Source organism: Lithobates pipiens, unplaced genomic scaffold, assembly GCF_037356315.1.
Source record: "Lithobates pipiens isolate NorthernLeopardFrog02 unplaced genomic scaffold, aLitPip1_a1.2 Scaffold_16, whole genome shotgun sequence".
In the NCBI taxonomy this organism is placed as follows: domain Eukaryota; kingdom Metazoa; phylum Chordata; class Amphibia; order Anura; family Ranidae; genus Lithobates; species Lithobates pipiens.
In genome coordinates, this window is record NW_027507748.1 from 269,969,060 (window position 1) to 269,990,835 (window position 21,776).

The 21,776-nt window shown below is 43.1% G+C and overlaps 1 protein-coding gene across 2 annotated transcripts in view; it reads right to left on the bottom strand.

The window, feature by feature from the left end:
- The window catches only part of TADA2A (transcriptional adaptor 2A), a 70,104-nt gene that overhangs the window by 34,174 nt on the left and 14,154 nt on the right, over positions 1 to 21,776 (bottom strand). For both annotated transcript variants that reach the window (XM_077481397.1, XM_077481396.1), the window contains exons 5-6: positions 10,682 to 10,836; positions 5,529 to 5,617 (exon numbers count right to left, since the gene is read on the bottom strand). In XM_077481397.1, coding sequence (XP_077337523.1) covers positions 5,529 to 5,617; positions 10,682 to 10,836 — 244 coding nt within the window. The remainder of the gene's footprint in view (positions 1 to 5,528; positions 5,618 to 10,681; positions 10,837 to 21,776) is intronic.

Genomic DNA, 21,776 nt, shown 5'->3' on the forward strand with positions numbered 1-21,776 from the left:
ATTTCCAGGTAATTTGTTGTAATGCGCACACTTTGCTCCAAACGAGCCACCAACTGGTCTATTAGGAATAGATCATCTAAGTACGACAAGACTGTTATGATCTGTGCCCTTAACCTGGCTAGAGCTGGGGTCAGCACTTCTATGCACAACGGGGTGCTGTAGCTAGGCCGAATGGCAAGGCTACCAACTGAAAATGCTGCTGTTCTACCTCGAACCACAGAAACCTTTGGCGAGCAGGAAATATAGGGACATGCAGATATGCACCCCTGATGTCAATAGACAACAGAAGTTCTCCTCCTTGTAGGATAGAAACAACTGACTTGATAAACTTCATGCGAAAGGAGCGGATCTTCGGGAACTGACAGATTCTTTAGATCTAGAATGGGTCTGACATCTCCATTCGGTTTTGGTACTGTAAAGAGATTTGAATAAAACCCCAAACCTTGCTCTTCTGTGGGGATTTGTATAACCCCCTGAGCCAGAGATTGTCTTTTCCCTGGATCTTTGGGTAACATCTGACCTCAGAAAATTAGATGGTGGAAACTCCCGAAATTCTAGTTTGTACCCTAGAGACACCGTGGAGATGACCCATCTGTCCTGAATTTCCTCTTGCCAGACTTATGAGAACTGCAGAAGTCTCCCCCCAACTCTGGAGGGGGGGCCCTTCATAATGAGGCTTTAGAATTCTGCTTTGCAGGTTTCCACCCCCAGGACTTCTTTTGTGCCTAGGCCTGACCCTGAGGCTTTCCTCTAGAGTCTGACGGCGGAGGTCGTCATCACTGCCTAGAGGAGTATGCCCCTGGCACAGGAGAAAGAGTCCGCTTAAATGACTGCCTTTTATACTTTCTTTTCACTGGCAAAAGAGTAATTTTCCCACTAGAAATCATTTGGATGTATTTGTCCAAATCATCCTCAAATAGCCACTCCCCATGAAAAGGAAAACCAGTCAGGAGCCTTTTGCATGGTGCTTTGGCTGACCAATTTTTTGAACTTCAGGATCCTAAGCATGTGTACTAGCACAAGCGCAAGGCGGGACGCCTGGTGAATAGAATCTTTCATGGAGTCTATGGCAAAACATAATGCTTTTTGTAGCTCTGCCAAATCCCGGGCTTGTTGGGCAGGAACCTCCTTAAGGGCCTGTCTAAACTGGTCCTTTAGGGACTGACAGATGCTTATTGCAGCGACTGCACGCTGAGTAATGGCACCTGCCAAGGAAAAAGAGGATTTTAACAGGAATTCCAATCTTTTATCTGTTGGATCCTTAAGCATTTGTGCATTGTCTACTGGACAAGTTAGACTTTTATTCACAATGGAAATTGCAACGTCAACTGCTGGTATATTCCATCTTTTGGTGAATTTCTCCTCTATGGGATAGAGGACTGAGAATCTCTTTGGAGGTAGAAAATGCTTATCTGGGTGATCTCATTCAGCATAAATAAGCTGATCTAGTAATGCATGGACAGGAAACGCATGCAAAGGCTGTGAAGGTTTTAAGGAACCCAAGGAAGAAACTGAACTTTCAGCAGACTCCTTTAGGGGTAGCATGAAAGTGGAATGAACCATCTCCGTAATAGATCGTACCAGCAATTTCTCAGATTGCGAGGCTGAAAAAGGTTCATCTACCGCAGAGGAGTAATCGGTTTGTTTTTCCTCCTGATCGCCTGAGGGTAGCACCTCATCCTGTACCACTGTTCCCTTGGTAACAGGTCTGAGGTGGGGGAGGGGGATCTAAAACGCTTCCTATCCTTTTGGATGGAGGATGCGATTAAAGCCCCTAATCTTCCTTCTAGGCCCTGCAGGGTGGAGGAAAATGCATCTTCAGTCACGTATACAGGGGCTGAGATGTGAGAAGCAGCTGCACCCCCAATTGGTTCCAATGACTCACCCTGGCTTGCCATATCTGGTATTTCAGGCGAGGCTGACAGTGTGGAGGCATGGCTGGAGTTCCCAGTGCCTGGGGGTGGAATTTTTGGTACTTTTGTGGTGTCTTTTTTTTATAAGCTCATCCACCTGTAGGGGATTAAAAAACAACAACAAAAGAAAGCTGCCACTGGGAGGGAGTGGGTACAAACTACTGTCGAGCCTCCCTTCGCCCAGGGGGGAAAAATGAACATGCTGCTTTGTTCTGGATGAGGAATCCCCCCCCCCCCCGGCTTGCTGAGACCACACACATGCTGTTAAGGTGGGACACAGAGCTGACTGAGAAGCAACGTAGTAAGGTAGATGCATTTACTCCCCTAGTGGAAACTTTAAGGCATGACAACATTTTACTCATGGAAGAAAAAAACACAGGTGGACTTTTTACAGTTCCTAGGCTTCTTCCCTTACCTTTTCCTCGCTGCAGGATACTGCTGTAACAGACAGATCCAAACTTCACCCATCACGGCGGGCTGCGTTGGCAAACCTTCAAGGACCAGGTCCCTTTTTATCGGGGTTCCACTCCCTTGGACCTGTATTAGCACCCCTCCAAGAAAAACTTTAGGTAATGTAAGCAGGACAAAAAAGGCCTGCGTTCCGGGGCCCAGTCCTGCAAAGAAAGGTGTTACAGGCAAAACCTTGTGCTTCCTATACGAGGCCCGGGTACCATCCACCTTGGCCTCAGTAGTACTTTAGATGGATCTGGTCTATGGAGGGTGTTTAAATCCAGCAAGGATCCCTCCAGTGGAGCTTCTCAGAGGACATTTTCACTCGTGACCAACACCTTAGACACTGGCAAAAAAACTGAGGTACTCCTGGTAGGAGGAGGGGTTATATAGGGAGTGAAATTCCTGTATTGAGTATACCAGAGTCCATCACCTGAAGGTGCCTATATACCCACATTGTAAATACTATGGTGCTCTGTGTCCCGTGATGTAATATAAAGAAACCACGACAGTGACAGAAAAAAAAGACGCCATTTGCTCCCAACTATAGCTGGCTCCTTGGCCTTGTTTGTAGCCATTAGCCTTCCAATGTTCTTACTGCAATAGCCAGCTATAGATGGGAGAAAGTGGCATCGTTTTTGTATCGCTGTCGTGTTTTTTGGTCGGCCAACACACTGACACCTTTGCAGCCATTGTGCTATATACTGGGTGTTCAGTGTGCCCCTGTACCTATAAGAAGGGGTGGTTCTCCTTAAGTCCACCTGCTTTCACCTATCCATCAGAATGCATGTGCCTCCACTGTGGGGACACTTATAAGTTAGTGTTACCGTATATACTTGAGTATAAGCCGAGATTTTCAGCCCCTTTTTTTAGGCTGAAAGTGCCCCCCTCGGCTTATACTTGAGTCACGCAGATCAGGTAGGCAGACGGCGGCCATTCCACTATTCAAAAGCCGCGCCTCCCTGTCTGATAGGCGGAACACTCAATTTCCCAGCAGTCAGTGTTCCGCCTATCACGGACATCCGCTCATTCTCATACTACGGACGAGGATGAGAGGATGTCCGTGATAGGCGGAACACTGACTGCTGGGAAATTGAGTGTTCCGCCTATCACAGACAGAGAGGCGCGGCTTTTGAACAGTGGAATGGCCGCCGTCTGTCAGGCGAGGAGGAGAGGTGCGGCATGGCACACAGAGGTTGCAGATTGGCACAGGTAGGCTGCGATGGACACAGGGATGGACGGGACACAGGGATGGATGGGACACAGGGATGGACACAGGGAAGTATGCAGCTGCAGATGGGCATTGTTGACCCTCTTTTCCACTCTTTTAAGCTGTAACAGTAGCTGCTGCATGTCTCACCCTCGGCTTATACACGAGTCAATACGTTTTCCCAGTTTTTTTGTGGTAAATTAGGGGCCTCGGCTTATATTCGGATCGACCTATACTCGAGTATATACGGTAGGTACCACAGATAAACAGTGTGCCTTGATGAGGCTCTGTGGCTTACACATGCATTTGCAAATGTGTGCAGACTAAACACCTACTTTTAACGCATACTGTTAGGTTATTTGGTTGTCTGCAGGCTGGTCAGTAAGTTAAGCTTGGTTTTTCCCTTGGATTTATCCTTGGCCTTGTTTGTACCCATTTACAGACACTGCTCGGAAGATACTTTTTTTAAATCACATCAGCACTCCCACATTTTTGATGTGCAACAACAAGGGTTACATGTCATACATTAGAAAGGGAAGTTGTCTTGCCCTTTGGCCATTAGAGACAGTCTGTAGCAAAACATTACTATAGGGGAATTAATCAGCCATGACACTTACAAACTTCAGCCACAACATGCGAGTCCATCAATACAAGGTAAAAACAACCAAACAGCACAGGGAATAATGTGTAACTATACTAATACCTAGCTAACACAATGAAAACATTAGGAAGTGTACAATGGTTTAAAAAAAGCGGTATCCCAAGAAGGTTTGAAGTGTTCTTGAATTTTCCAGGTGGCCAAACGCACATACCACTTGCTCCCACTAAAACCTGCCAGGTGGCTGCTAAGCAGTGTGGTCAGCTTTCACCACTGCAATCGGAGCTCGCTGAACAAAGGAGAGGATTCTATCATTGCCTCTAACTCTGCATAGACGAGAGGCACAGGGCTTCACATAGAGTAGATGGAGGGATGCAGAGTAAGGAGGGAGAGCACAGAGCTTCAAAATAAACAGGGCTGCAAAATGAAAAATGTTGTTTTATTTCCAAAATCACATGGCAGATTTAAAGTGGTTGTAAACCCTTACAAACCACTTTGACCTACAGGTAAGCCTAGATTAAGGCTTACCTGTAGGTCCAAGCAATATCTCCTAAACCTATATGGTTTAGGAGATATTTGCCCGAAAACAGGCACCGCTGTCTACGGCGCATGCGCCGTAGACAGCGGCGCGCAGGCGCACTGAGCGCGGCAGTTCCAAGAATGGAGCTGCCGCACTTGTCGACTCCCGTGCGCATGCGCGGGAGTGACGTCATCGCGGCTTCGCCGAATGACAGCGGCGGAGCTGCGAGACGCCACCAGCAAGATGGATGCGGCGGACTACAGGGGACAGCGGCGACTTCGCTGGCTCCTGTGTCAGGTAAGTGACACATAATGGGCTACTATGCGATGCATAGTAGTCCATTATGCTTTACCTTTGCAGGGAAAAAAAGAGGAAGTAAACTCATCAGGGTTTACTTCCTCTTTAAATAGGATCAAGTGCTATGTGCACTGGCCATAGTACTCTAAGCAGTCTATCATGTATTTGTAAAACAACCATTGTATATGTAGAAACAAAAACAGAAATAAAATAGTTTAAAGGTCAAAAACAATAAATAAGCAACCAAACTAAAACTGACCCAAAGTCATTATAATTTCCCTTTGATCATCTGCCTGGTTGGTGCCCAGCCTGGTTTTAGCACAGTCCAAACTGAGTTAAGGCTGCCTTGGAGCGCTCAGGTTAGGTGTATGGAGTCATACAGCAACACAAGTATTTCAGATAAGCAGCACTGAGGAAGCACAAGGTGATCTGCAGAAAACGCACACCAAACTCACCATACATAGCAAGCCATATATTGGTGTGGATTAGTAATGGGATATTTTGCTATCCATAACCTACAATACTATTAGTCACATTTACCTCTATGAAATCTGCCCTTGCTGGCATATAGCCTGCCATATCTCTAGAAAGCAATGAATCGAATGTGGGCCTTGGTGGGTCATCAGAAGCTAAAAGAGAAAAAAAGGATTTGATTATCAAAAACAATACTACAATAAAACAGCATATTCTCCACTTTTATATATAATCCTTACTACATTGTTTATTTATTGCATGACTGTAAAAGTAATGTAATCACCAGCTGGGTTGTACAGTAGAATGCTTTATTGCTACTTGACAGCTAAGCAAATGCAAATATCCTTGATGCACATAGAAAGAATTATGCACCTCTGCAAGATACCATCAGTTACACCAGTCTTATTTAACTACTTTAAAACCAGGTTTACTCAGAACCCCAAACAAACATTTGTGGTAACACAAATTGCTAATCAGCCAATCACATGGCACCGACTCAATGCATTTAGGCATCTAGATATGATGAAGACCACTTACTGAATTTCAAACCGAGCATCAGAATAGGGAAGAGAGGGGATTTAAGTGACTTTGAACATGGCACGGTTGTTGGTAACAGATGGGTTGGTCTACGTATTTAAAAACTGTTGATCTACTGGCATTTTCACACACATAACCATCTCTAAGGTTTACAGAGAATGGTCTGAAAAAGAGAAAATATCCAGTGAGTGGCAGTTGTGTGGACTAAAATGCCTTGTTGATGTCAGAGGAGAATGGGCAGACTGGTCAGAGATGATAGAAAGGCAACAGTAAACTCAAATAACCACTTGTTACAACCAAGGTATACAGAATACCATTTCTGAATGCACAACACATCGAACCTTGAAGCAGATGGGCTACAGGAGCAGAAGACCACACCACATGCCCCTCCTGTCAGCTAAGAACAGGAAACTGAGGCTACAATTAGCACAGACTCACCAAAATTGGAAAAACGTTGCCGATCTGATGAGTCTCGATTTCAGTTAAGACTGGTGGTGCTACAATGAATATATGGGGAATATTTTCTTGGCACACTTTGGGCCCCTTAATTGAGCATTGTTTAAATGCCATGGCCTGCCTGAGTATTGTTGCTGACCATGTCCCTCTCTTTATGACTACAGTGTACCCATTTTCTGATTGCTACTTCCAGCAGGATAATGTACCATGTTACAAAGCTCCAATCGTCTCAAACTGGTTGCTTGATCATGACAATGCATTCACTGTACTCCAATGGCCTCCACAGTCACCAGAACTCAATCCAATAGAGCATCTTTGGGATGTGGTGAAACGGGAGACTCGCCGACAAATCTGCAGCATCTGTGTGGTGCTACCATGTCAATATGGATGAAAATCTCTGAGGAATGATTCCAATACCTTGTTGAATCTATGCCGCTAAGAATCAAAGGCAAAAGGGGCATTTTTTAGCACTGATCACTGTATTGGTGTCACTGGTCCCCAAAAATTGTCACTTAGGGTCAGATTTGTCCGCCACAATGTCACAGTCCTGCTAAAGAAAAATTGTTGATTGCCAGCTTACCAGTAAAAAAATAAAATAAAATAAAAATAAAAGTCCCTAAATCTATTTTTTTTTTTTTGTGCAAAACAATCAATATACGCTTATTGGGATTTTTTTTTTACCAAAAATATATAGCAGAATACATATTGGCCTAAACTGATGAATACATTTTTTTTTTTGGATATGTATTATATCAGAAAGTAAAAAAAAAATACTTTCTTTTCAAAATTGTTTATAGCACAAAAAATGAAAAACCCAGAGATGATCAAATACCATCAAAAGAAAGCTCTATTTGTAGGGGAAAAAAAAAGGACATAAATTTTCTTTGGGTACAACGTTGCACGACCGTGCAATTGTCAGTTAAAGCGACGCTGTGCCGTATCACAAAAAATGTCCTGGTCATTAAGAGGGCAAATCCTTCCAGGCTGAAGTGGTAATTAACCACTTGCTTACAGGGCACTTAAACACCTTCCTGCCCAGACCAATTTTCAGCTTTCGGTGCTCTCACAATTTGAATGACAATTACTCAGTCATGCAACACTGTACCCAAATGAATTTTTTGTCCTTTTTTTCCCACAAATAGAGCTTTCTTTTGGTGGTATTTGATCACCTCTGGGGTTTTTATTTTTTGCGCTATAAATGAAAAAAGACCGAAAATTTTGAAAAAAACGCATATTTCTTTGTTTCTGTGACAGAATTATGCAAATTATTAATTTTTCTTCATAAATTTTGGTCACAATTTATACTGCTACATGTCTTTGGTAAAAATAACCCAAATTAGTGGATATTATTTGGTCTTTGTGAAAGTTAGAGAGTCTACAAGCTGTGGTGCGAATCGCACAAAATTGATCACATCTGATGTACTGGTGGCCTATCTCGCTTCTTGTGACCCGAACAAGCCAGGAAAGTACAAATACCCCCCAAATGACCCCTTTTTGGAAAGTAGACATTCCAAGGTATTTAGTAAGAGGTATAGTGAGCTTTTTGATGTTGTCATTTTTTTCCCACAATTCTTTGCAAAATTAAGATTTTTCATTTTTTATTTTTTTCTCCACAAAATTGTCATTGTAATAGGTTATTTCTCTCACGTGGCATGTGTATACCACAAATGACACCCCCCAAAAAATTCTGCTACTCCTCCTGAGTATTACAATACCACATGTGTGGGACTTTTTCACAGCCTGGCCACATAGAGAGGCCCAACATGCAGGTAGCGCCATCATGTGTTCTAGGAACATAAGTTACACATCTAACTTGTTGACTATTTATTACACTTTTGAAGCACCAGGACAATGACACGTGACACTGATGACAGATGGCACTGATACGTGGCAATGATGACAGGTGGCACTGATGACAGATGGCACTAATATGTGGCACTGATGACAGATGGCACTAATATGTGGCACTGATGACGCGTGGCACTTATACGTGGCACTGATGACACGTGGCACTAATACGTGGCACTGATGACACGTGGCACTGAAACGTGGCACCGATGACAGATGGCACTAATACGTGGCACTAATATGTGCCACCGATGACAGATGGCACTAATACATGGCACCGATGACGCGTGACACTGATGACAGATGGCACTGATAAGTGGCATTGATGACACGTGACACTGACAACAGATGGCACGTGACACTGACAGGTGGCACTGATGACAAATGGCACTGATACGTGGCACTGATGACAGATGGCACTATGTGGCACTGATGACACGTGGCACTGACGGCAGGTGGCACTGACGGCAGGTGGCACTGGGGGCAGGTGGCACTGGGGGCAGGTGGCACTGACGGCAGGTGGCACTGGGGTGGATGGCACTGGGGGCAGGTAGCACTGGGGTGGATGGCACTGGGGGCAGGTAGCACTGGGGTGGATGGCACTAGGGGCAGGTAGCACTGGGGTGGATGGCACTAGGGGCAGGTAGCACTGGGGTGGATGGCACTGGGGGCAGGTAGCACTGGGGTGGATGGCACTGGGGGCAGGTGGCACTGGGGCAGATGGCACTGCTGGGGGCGGATGGCACTGCTGGGGGCGGATGGCACTGCTGGGGGCGGATGGCACTTTTTATTTCATTTTTTTAATTTATTTTTTTTCCACAATCAGAACGGCTGCCGCTGCAGCCGTTCATCTCTCCCCTCTCGCACTGTCTGTGCGAGGAAGGAGAGCGGCGCTGCGAGATGATCTCATATGTTTACATATGAGATCATCTCCCATTGGACACGCCGATCACGCTGTAAACGGCCGCTGTGATTGGCCGTTTACAGCGATCTGTGTTTGCCTGTCCCCGGGGGACACGGCGAACACAGAACTTCCGCGATGCGCGCCCGCGCGCATTGCGGAAGTAAACATCAGGCCGTCCAGGGACGACCGCCCGGACGAACGCGCCTGCTCTACGGCCGTCATTCGGCTATAGGGCGGGCGCGAGGAGGTTAAAGTTTGCTGCATAACATTTAGACAAGCGTGTGAAATACTGGGAGATTATAGTCTGGTCAGCTGAGACCACAATTTAACTCTTCGGATATTTGGAGGTCATGGTGTGGGGCTGTATTTCAGAATACGGTACTGGCAAACTGCATGTCATTGAAGGAAGGATGAATGGGAAAAATGTACCAAGACATTCTTGATAAAAAATCTGCTGCCGTCTACCAGGATGATGAAGATGACACAAAGGGTAGACATTTCAGCAAGACAATGATCCCAAACACAAAGCTGAGGAAACTCTCAGTTGGTTTCAAAGAAAGAAAATAAATCTGCTAGAATGGCCCAGCCAATCACCTGACTTGAATCGAATAGAAAATCTTTGAAGTTCATAGAAGGTCCATGGAAAACCTTCAAGATTTGAAGATTGTGTGGAAGAATGGGCCAAAATGACATCTGAGCAATGCATGTGGCTAGTTTCTCCATACAGAAAGCGTCTTCAAGCTGTCACTACCAACAAAGGATTTTGTACAAAGTATTAAATACATTTCAGTTAGCGTGTTCAATACTTTCACCATGTCATTCCACTTACCTAGAAAAATGGTGACGTGTTCAATACTTATTTTACCTGGTGTGTGTGCGTATATATATATATATAACACAATAAAGCATGACAGATCTCTCCTCTATCCTTGAAAGCATCAGATTAAAAGAAGAAAAAAAAAAAAAACACAAACACCAATTGTATACTTTCCAAAAAATAAAATAAATAAATAAAATGGTTTACATCCAGCCTAAACCAGAAGTCACGTCATGACATTACTCCCTGCCTCCTAGATCATAGAGGAGACAATCTCTCCCGCTGTTCTAAGAGTGATCCAGCGGCTAATCAGATGCTCAGATTGCTTTTAGTAAAAAGCAGCAGCTAGCTGCTGCCATAACAAGGTATTTAATGTCAAAGTAGCAATGTATAACAACGGCAGGTCGCCCTTAAGTAGTTAAACAAAACACTCCTAGCTTGTTCACCCTATGTCTGTTGAGCTGCCTTTTTCTGCACACCACCACACATGTATGGTACTAAAACAGAGCAAATAGAAAAAAATAATTCTAGGTGTCCTGTACACACCATACATGGGTCGTGGTGTGAAGAAAAACACAGCTCAACAGACATGGGGTGAACAAGCCCCTCCATCACACAGATCAATAAGTACGATACTAATAAACAACGTATTGTTACCTTGAAAAGGAACAGCTGTATCCACATTCTTTTCCTCTTCACTTTGTTTATTCAGTAAAGTGCTTGCAAAGAGTGGGTTATTAATGAAATGTTTCATGTAGTGATTTTCACAATCGTCCTTAGTCTTTGTGCGCATTTGATTAGCTACTTCTTGCCTGCAAAGCAAAATAGATATATTATCAACAATGGAACCTAAGTTGGTCTTATAATACCAACACAGTGCTGTGCTACTAGTATATATAGTCACACATCAATAAAATAATGCGACACGATGTCCATGTGTAAAGTCCCAATATCAAATGGATTGCAGTATCAACAGATGACATCAAGGATTCAAACTTCACTCAAAATTGTGCACAAATAATATCCAAAAGTGCTAGTGCTCTCCTCCACCAGTGTGCTCTGGCCGCTCACCTCACAATCCGACCCGTTTTACCAGTGGTCCCCTTTAAGGGGTAATCAATAGATGAACCTGGCGTGGTGCTAGCGTGTTATTCCTCCTTATCACCCTATTCCTCCTTAATGACTTACCCAGCCCTTGAATCTCCCTCAAGGAAATCAGGTATATATGGGGACAAAAACACGGGATCTAGAGCTCTCCGTTTCAATAATTTATTCCTCCAGTAAAAGCAGTATACAATATACTCACAAGTGTGGCACTTGAGCAGTGCGGGCTATTCAAGCATATCAATCTCCATGTACAAACGAGATGAACGTGGGATGACATCAACCAACTGAGACTCCTCCCCTATATGTGTCACGTCAATGGACGTGAGTTCTTCAGCACTCCACTTCAGTACTTTCAGAAGCATGGTGCGCTACACTGAGTTCTAGGTGGAATGCACGCCGATACCTAGATATTTTTATTGCAATACCGCTACATGCGGTTATTTGACAAAGAATATTCTCATGTTACCTTGTTGAAGGACTTCTAATAAAACTTTTTTACGCTATGAGAAGCCGCCTCTTCTTCTTTTTATTTTTTTTACCCTGCAAATTGAGATCTATCCCTGCAATCCTGAATTGCCGTGTGGAGAGGACCAGAGATTTGGTCGGTGTATACCATCCAGTCACGGAGACCGTTTAAGCCTGATTTGACTCTTCTTGTTCGGAAAGCAAAGAGGGTCCACAACATCTGGTGAGTAGGGATCATTACTTCACCTCTTTGTTTATCCATTGGGAAGGAACGCTTTTGTTTATCATCAGCCATTGCGGGCCACACGCAGCTAAAGCCATTTGTGTACCTAAGAGACTTGTACACATAGGATCACGGAGATCACAATCTGTTATGTGGATGTTAGAATTTCGGTTTATGTCACAATAATTTATTGTTTGCACAATGTCACTTTAATGTTAATTCACTTATTGATGGATACATAGTAGCAAGCACTGTTAAACAAAGCTTTTCTCCAGTGTAAAAAGATATCACAGTTTAACCCACAGGTTTGCAACAGCAGCGGCTTTTAAACACAGCAATTATCTCACATTTGTATTTATCGGTGGCACGGATGTATATATAAGCTAGTAAAATATATATAATTTTCATTCAGTTTGAGGTCTTATACTCAGTTCAGCCACCCACTCAATTCTGCTTTAACATGGTGTTCCCATTGCCATTCCTGTCATTTCTCCCAGCATAGCACAGCACTGTAAACCTGTGCAGCCTAGTCTTGCTAGACGATTCCCCTTCTGCATGCAAGCGGATCTGTGTTTTCACCATATCCTTCTGAGGCCTCATGCACACTCCAGCTTGTAAAATGTCATTTTGTAGGCATTTTTTCCTGAAGCCCCTGAATGTTATTGTATGTTTTGCGTTTTTAAAAAACAAATAAATAAATAAATAAAAAAGGGTTTTCAGAGCCATACTGTTGTTGTATATTTCTTTCTTAAGTTACACATCACATCACGCATTTTCATGTCTGTGGGGTAAGGAGTCCATTCTGTTATAGGGAGAGGCTGCTTTACCACACGGAAGAAAATATCGCAAATTTTCATGCATGTGGTATAATGCGTCCATTCTCCAAGAATGAACGCCGTATCTCACACAGATGTTTAAAAAATAAAAACTGATTTCTAATGTCCATGAACTGAATATCCTGTGCAGGCTTTGGAGGCGTAGGTTCAGTGGAGACTTTGTGTGTGTCAATTAGAACATTGTGTAGTATCAATTTAATTTTATTGAAATTATTTCCATACAAATTTATATGAAAAAGATTATCCACATACCACCAGACAATTAGAATAACGTATTGTATTATAATAATGTACATACCATAAAACATGTTACATATAGACCAGGGGTTGACAAATTTGCTTGGAATCTAGGAGCCAGCTAAAAAAGTTAGGAGCCAGGTCCGTGACGGCGATCTGGACCTGTCCCTGGCCTGACATGGAGATGAGTGAGGGGAAGATAGCCCCAAGCCCCCCACCTGTCTCCAAGTCATTGCCCATAGCTCTTAGAGGGACTTTTTTTTTTTTTTTTTTTCAAATGACAATTTTTTTTTAACACTTAAGGACCGCCGTATTGCCAATGTACGTCATTACAATGGCACAGGCAGGCACAAGCACGTACATGTACGTGCCTGCCTTCCAGCGGGTGGGGGGTCCGATTGGACCCCCTCCCGCTGGATACGGCGGTCTGTTTCCCTCCAGGAGCGATCCATGATGAGGGGATGGCCGTTGGTTTCTGGCCACCCCCTCTCGATCGCTCCTGGCCAATGACGAACTTCCTCCCACTGTGTATTGTTTACACAGGAAGGAGGAAGTGATGTCATTCTCCTCGGGGCGGTCTTTTTGACTGGACTACGAGGAGAAGACTAAAAGTAAGTGCACCAAAACACTACACTGACACATAGGTACACAACCCCCCCCCCCCCCCCCCCCAGTCACAGTGTCACTGATTGCATTGATCATTTCTTTACTGATCAATGCATTCAGTGTCAGTTGTAAAAGTAAAAGCTGTCAGGGCAGTTAGTGTTAGGTCCAGGGTAGCCCTCACCCCCCAATAAAGATTTAACCCCCTGATTGCCCCTAGAGTTAACCCTTTCACCCCCTTTTGCCAGTGTCACTAAGCGATAATTTTTCTGATCGCTGCATCAGTGTCGCTAGGTAGCTAGTTATTTTTTTAGGTTCACCGCCAGGTTTTTATAGCGCTAGGTACCCCGATATACTACCCAATAATGGTTTTAACATCCTGATTGCCCCTAGTTAACCCTTTCACCCCCTTTTGCCACTGTCACTAAGTGATCATTTTTCTGATCGCTGCATTAGTGTCGCTACTGTCGCTATGTAGCTAGTTATTTTTTTAGGATCACCGCCAGGTTTTTATATCGCTAGGTACCCCGATATACTACCCAATAATGGTTTTAACATCCTGATTGCCCCTAGTTAACCCTTTCACCCCCTTTTGCCAGTGTCACTAAGCGATAATTTTTCTGATCGCTGCATCAGTGTCGCTACTGTCGCTAGGTAGCTAGTTATTTTTTTAGGTTCACCGCCAGGTTTTTATAGCGCTAGGTACCCCGATATACTACCCAATAATGGTTTTAACCCCCTGATTGCCCCTAGTTAACCCTTTCACCAGCGATCACAGTATAAGTGTCACTGGTGACGCTGGTTAGCCAGTTAGTTATTTAGGTTCCCCGTCAGGTTTTTATATAGCGCCAGGGACCCCCATATACTACCTAATAAAAATTTGAACCCCCTGATTGCCCCTAGTTAACCCTTTCACCACTGATCACCGTATAAGTGTTACGGGTGACTCTGGTTAGTTTGCTTTTTATAGCATCAGGGCACCCACCATTTATTACCCAATAAAGGTTTAACCCCTGATCACCCGGCGGGTGATATCAATTAGGTTTTAGGGTCAGGGTCTGCGTCGCCCCAGGCAGCGCTAGGTTAGTGCCAGTACCGCTAACACCCACGCGCAAAGCATACACCTCCCGTAGTGGTATAGAATCTGAACAGATCAATATCTGATCAGATCTATACTAGCGTCCCCAGCAGTTCAGGGTTCCAAAAAAACGCATTGTTAGCGGGATCAGCCCAGATACCTGCTAGCACCTGCGTTTTGCCCCTCTGCCCAGCCCACCCAAGTGCAGTATCAATCGATCACTGTCACTTACAAAACACTAAACACATAACTGCAGCGATTGCAGAGTCAGGCCTGATCCCTGCGATCGCTAACAGTTTTTTTGGTAGCATTTTATATTTAAATCCGGAAGGCACTGCTTGGTTTTCGGGGTCCCGTATGTGGCTAGGCTCCCAAAAAGTCCCCCACATGTGGTATCCCCGTACTCGGGAGAAGCAGCAGAATTTATTTTGCGGTGTAATTTGACTTCTGCCATAGCATGTGTGAGCAATATATCATTTAGTGACAACTTTGTGCAAAAAAAAAAAAAAGTTTGTAATATTCCCGCAACTTTTGGTAAAATATAAAATATTCCATGGACTCAACATGCCTCTCAGTAAATAGCTTGGGGTGTCTAATTTCCAAAATGGGGTCATTTTGGGGGTTTTGTGCTATTTTGGTATTTTATGGCCTTCGAAACTGTGATAGGTAGTGAGGAGTTAAATCAAAAATTTGCACCCTTAGAAATCCTGAAGGTGGTGATTGGTTTTCGGGGTGCCGTGCGCGACTAGACTCCCAAAAAGTCCCACACATGTGGTATCCCCATACTCGGGAGAAGTAGCGGAATATATTTTGGGGTGCAATTCCACATATAACCATGGCATGTGTGAGCAATATATCATTTAGTGACAACTTTTTGTAAAAAAATTTTTTTTGTCATTATTCAATCCCTTAGGACAAAAAAAAAAAATATTCAATGGGCTCAACATACCCATCAGCAATTTCCTTGGGGTGTCTACTTTCCAAAATGGGGTCATTTGGGGGGGGGGTTTGTACTGCCCTGCCATTTTAGCACCTCAAGAAATGAGATAGGCAGTCATAAATTAAAAGCTCTAGTTTGTAGACGCTATAACTTTTGCGCAAACCAAAAAATATACGCTTATTGACATTTTTTTTACTAAAGACATGTGGCTGAATAAATTTTGCCCTCAATGTATGACTAAAATTTAGTTTATTCGATTTTTCTTATAACAAAAAGAAGAAAATATATTTTTTTTCAAAATTTTCGCTCTTTTTCCATTTATATCGCAAAAAAAAAAATCGCAGAGGCAATCAAATACCATCAAAAGAAAGCTCTATTTGTGGGAAGAAAAGGACGCAAATTTCGTTTGGGTGCAATATTGCATGACCGCACAATTACCAGTTAAAGCAGCGCAGTGCGAAATTGGAAAAAGACCTCTGGTCCTTAAGGTGTTTATTGGTCCGGGGCTGAAGTGGTTAAATTGCATTTTAGTGTAAATATGAAATGTGAGGTCTCTCTGACCCGAGATCTCATATACAAGAGGACCTGTCATGCTTTTTTCTATTACAAGGGATTTTTACATTCCTTGTAATGGGAATAAAAGTGACACAAATTTTTATTTTTTATAAAAGAACAGTGAAAAAAATAAAAATAAAAGTTAAAATAATAAAAAAAAAAATATTTTAAACGCGCCCTGTCCCGCCAAGCTTGCGTGCAGAAGCGAACGCATATATGAAAGCGGTGTTCAAACCACACATGTGAGGTATCACTGTGATCGGTAGAGTGAGAGCAATAATTCTAGCCCCAGACCTCCTCTGTAACTTAAAAAGTGCAACCTGTAGAATTTTTTAAACGTCGCCTATGGAGATTTTAAAGGGTAAAAGTTTGTCGCCATTCCATGAGCGGGCGCAATTTTTAAGCATGACATGTTGGGTATCGATTTACTCGACGTAACATTATCTTTCACAATATAAAAAAAAAATTGGGCTAATTTAACGGTTTGTCTTATTTTTTTTTTATTAAATACATTTTCCCCAAAAAAGTGCGCTTGTAAGTCCGCTGTGTAAATACGGTGTGACAGACAGTATTGCAACAACCACCATTTTATTCTCTAGGGTGTTAGAATAAAATATATATATATATATATATATATATATAATGTTTAGGGGTTCTGAGTAAAGAAAGGGAAGGAAGATAGGCTGGTAGGCAGGGGAATTAGCATTGCATCCATTAGCAATGCTGGTTGTAATTCCAACGGCCACCACAAGAGGGCGCCAGATTCCAGAAGGAACCATAGGATCGTAGAAGGCCTCAAAGCTGGGGGCTCAATTACCGGCCGCGCGGCCCGACGCGTTCGCGCCGGGGGGGGGGGGGGGTCCGCGGAGACAGCTTACCCCCAGCTGTGCTGCCCCAGGCGCCAGGTCGCTAATTCTAGTCGCAAATGCGACCTGGCGCCCGGGTTTTGTCGAGTCCTGATATAGACGTGTGTAAACATCCCACAAGAACCCTTACCAAAAAATGGCATAAACTAATTAAGATACTATAGAGGAAAGTCTACCAATATAAGAACTCATATTACAAAGAAAAAAATAAAGTGATACACCAACCTACTCAAATTGTTGGACCCCTGGAAAGAATAATCAGATCATAGCTTCCTCAGCCCAATAGGGCTGTAGTAGAGCTGCACGATTAATCGTTAAAGAATCAAAATTGCAATTCTACCCCCCTCCCGTTCCTAAAACAGCATTTCCCCGATTCTATGTAACAAGTGCAGAGTTAGCTGTCAGAAGTGAGCAGAGGACAAAAAAAATAAAAATTTAAGGAGCCTGCCAAGTTTATCTCAACATCTTAGATAACTATAAACAAAGTAACATTTCGTTCTTAGATCAAAGGAATGAACTTCAGTCTGTAAATGAGGGCACTTTAAACCACTTAAAGGCTACACCTTTTTCTGACAGTTGTTTACACGTTATAATCAATATTCTTTGCTAGAAAACTACTTTGAAAGACTGCAGTGCAAATACAATTTTTTTTTAAAAATATACTTTAATTAAAAAACTACAAACAGTAAAGTCATGATCTTTATTCTAAGCAAAAAACAATTCTCATTTTAGCCAGAATCGTGCAGCTCTATGTTGTAGTCTATAGTTTACTACTCTCTTCAACTCCCAAGGGTGTGCAGCACATCACATAAAACACACGACACACATAAAAAAAAAAAAAGGGGGGGGGGGGGGGGGGAGTAAAAAATGGAGAAAAGGAAAAGTGAATAAATAATGTATCCAGAAATGGACACTCAGACATTGCCCAGCTCATTTTAACTCTATACCTAGTTTAAATCTTACAGCTGTCCCGTAATTATATATATATATATAATATATTTATTTAGCATATTAGGGGATTCCCTGAACAGCTTCCGGGGGGACAAATTTGACAACATTGTTCATATGTGTCCAATTCGCATGACAGGAGTGTCTCCATTGTCTCAATCTGGGCCATTTCCATAACCCGCTCAGAGGTGGAACATGTGGTGGCACAGTGGTGTAGTGGTTATCACGCTCATCTAGCAGTAAGAAGGGGCGCTGGTTCGAATCCCAACCACGACACTACCTGCCTGGAGTTTGGATGTTCTCCCTGTGCCTCTGTGGGTTTCCTCCGGGTACTCCGGTTTCCTCCCACAATCCAAAGACATGCAGGTAGGTTAATTGGCTTCTGTCCAAAATTGGCCCTAGTATATAAATGGGGACCTTGGATTGTGGGCTCCTTGAGGGTATGGACCGATGTGAGAGTGCAATGTACAGGGACAATTGTAGACACTCGCTCGGGTTGAACTGGATGGACTGGTGTCTTTATGCAACCTTACTAACTATGTACCGATTGCCAATGTGTAGTATAACCACCAGCCAGTGCCTTGTTTTAGGCTTTTAAAAAGAGCCCGGTAAGATAGATAAAGTAATGTGTGGGGTGTTGGGGACAGTCACTCCAGTTGAATGGGTGTAGAACTGAAGAATCATACTCCAGAAATAATGGACAGATGGGCATTTCCACCAGATATGCAGTGGCGAGTCCTTGGAGGAATGGCAGCGCCAACATAAATCTGAAACATTTTGCTATATCCAGTGAAGCAACATTGGACATCTATACCAATGGGAGAGAAGCTTAAAATTCATTTCATGTGCCTTAGTTGCTAATGACATACAATGAGTGACACTTTCTCCCATTCCTCTGATTTGATTTGAACATTCAAGTCTAGAGTCCACTTATTTGTAAATTCTGGGAAATGCAAATTACATTTCAAAATAAGAACCCTAAATACACAAGAAAGAATGTGATCTGGTATAGTACCCTGTAAAAGAAGAGACTCAAAAAAGGTATCCAGTTCTTTATTAAATACATATCTTGAAGAGAAGGAAGATAGAAAAGATGATAGTTGCTGACAGTCCAGCCAATGTGTAATTGATTGCTGTTGTATAGGAATCAAACTTGACAACAGTGGGTTCCCTGGCAAAAGATTTGTTTCCTTACTCCATGACAGAAAACATCTTTGTGCTACTGCCAGAGGAAACCGTGGGTTATCGAACAAGGAAGTCATTGGTCCCACTTTGGGAGAAAGTCCTAGTTTGATTTTGCATTTTATCCCAAACACGCACTAGATGTGCTGTAAGGAAGGATAAAGAAGAAAGTGGGCCATGGACAGAAATGTCTAAACAGGGAAGCGCCTGGAGATCATAAGGGGCAACCAACTGTTCTATTTGAACCCATTGTTTAAGATGAGAATGATGGAACAAGTTCATTAACCTAGCTAAAACCACTGCAGCGTGGTAATATAGGTCTGGTGCCCCTACACCCCCCTTTGCTTTAGGGAGAGATAGAGTTTTCTTTTGTAATCTAGGTTTATTGCAACCCCAAATAAACCTTGTGAATGCAGATTGTAAAATAACAAGAAAAAGCTAACAGGGGAATCACAATAGGTATAGTTTGAAAGATAGAAAAGGAAAAACGATACTACAGTAAATCATTTTAAAATGTTGATTCTCCCAAACCATGAGTATTCAGCTTGTTCATACTTGTTGAGGTCTTGCATTGTATGCTGCATAAGAGGGTGAATATTTTCCATATACAACTTAGTGAGATCTGAGGGAATTCTAATACCCAAATTTTATGAGCGTTGAAGTGCAAATTTTAAATGGGAAATTATTCCCAAGAACCTGAACTTTATGTGTTAGAAAAGATACATTAAAAATGTCTGATTTAGATAAGTTTACTTTAAGGTTACTCAAGGCCCCAAACTGCTGAAATTCATATAAAATAGAAGGCATGGACATGTGGATCGGTGACATAGAGCAGCAAGTCATCAGCAAATACCGCCAACTTCACCTCCTGTCCGTCTATCAGTATACCAGTAATAGAGGAGTTCTGTCTAAGAGCCGTTACCAGATGTTCCATTACCAAGACAAACAGGAGGGGAGACAGTGGGCATCCCTGATGAGTACCATTTTTGATAGAAAAACAATGATTAATCTGTATTTTAGGACTTTTTGGTATAGATTGCCATAATTTTTCGTAACAGAACTGGCCCCAGTCCTATTTGAACCAAAGTTTGTTTCAAGAAGGGCCAGCCAACACGATCAAAAGCCTTCTCTGCATCAACAGAAAGAAGGCAAGCTGGTATTTTTGCTGATTGGGCACAATCAAGCAATAGAGATTTAAAGTGGATGTAAACCCCCCAAATTTTTTTTTAATTAAGACTCATATCTGTTACAGAGGATATAATTTCATCTGTGCCCAGTCTTGCCACGAGGAGTTAATCCAGCTCTGAGCAATTCTCTTATCTTTCTTCAGCAAGATAAAAACAGACACAGAGAAATAGGTGTCCATTTCTTCCCCCTTGCTGTGACAGACAGGTGATTTCCTTATTTCACGCAAAAGTGTGAGAGGCATTCTGTGTACTTCACATCACCCTCCCTTCTCCAGCTCTCCCAGGATTGGCTGCTCCACACCTCAGCATAATTGTGTATGCTGAAGTCATGTGGTGAATTTCCTGGGTTTTGACTGGATGTTAGTGATGATGGGGCATAATCCACGAGACAAGCAGAAGTTCAGTATAAGAAATATTGATGTCTGGCCAAGGGGAGTGCCGAGTTGGGTGGAGTTCTACTGACATCATGACTCCACCCACCAAGCCCTGAACAACAGACCTACCCACAGGGTTGAAGACGTGAGACAGTCAATTTTGCATAGATATTAACATCTACCCCAATTAAAGATATAGGATGATAGCTAGAACAAAGTCATAAGTCCTTATCTGGTTTGGGGAGCAGGGTGATATGGGCCTCAAGTGTCTGAGGTGGGAGCCCTTTAGTAGCAGATATGATATTGAACACCCGGAGCATAAACAGTGTTATATGTTCCCTATAGTTCCTGTACAATTTCAATGTGAATCCATCAGGACTGGGACTTTTTCCCGACGGTGTATTAGTAATTCCTTATAATAATTCCTCAAGTGAAAATGGAGAATTGAAGGATTTCCCAATATCCTCATGCGGTTTTGGAACAGCAGTTTCAAATATATACACCTGTATACGGCTGCTAAGAGAGTCTGAATCGGCAGATAATGGAGTAGCAAGGTTGTATAAAGCTGCAATATACCGTATATACTCGAGTATAAGCCGAGATTTTCAGTCCCTTTTTTTAGGCTGAAAGTGCCCCCCTCGGCTTATACTCGAGTCACGCAGATCAGGTAGGCAGACGGCGGCCATTCCACTATTCAAAAGCCGCGCCTCCCTGTCTGTGATAGGCGGAACACTCAATTTCCCAGCAGTCAGTGTTCCGCCTATCACGGACATCCGCTCATTCTCATACTACGGACGAGGATGAGAGGATGTCCGTGATAGGCGGAACACTGACTGCTGGGAAATTGAGTGTTCCGTCTATCACAGACAGAGAGGCGCGGCTTTTGAACAGTGGAATGGCCGCCGTCTGTCAGGCGAGGAGGAGAGGTGCGGCATGGCACACAGAGGCTGCAGATTGGCACAGGTAGGCTGCGATGGACACAGGGATGGACGGGACACAGGGATGGACACAGGGAGGTATGCAGCTGCAGATGGGCATTGTTGACCCTCTTTTCCACTCTTTTAAGCTGTAACAGTAGCTGCTGCATGTCTCACCCTCGGCTTATACACGAGTCAATAAGTTTTCCCAGTTTTTTTTGTGGTAAATTAGGG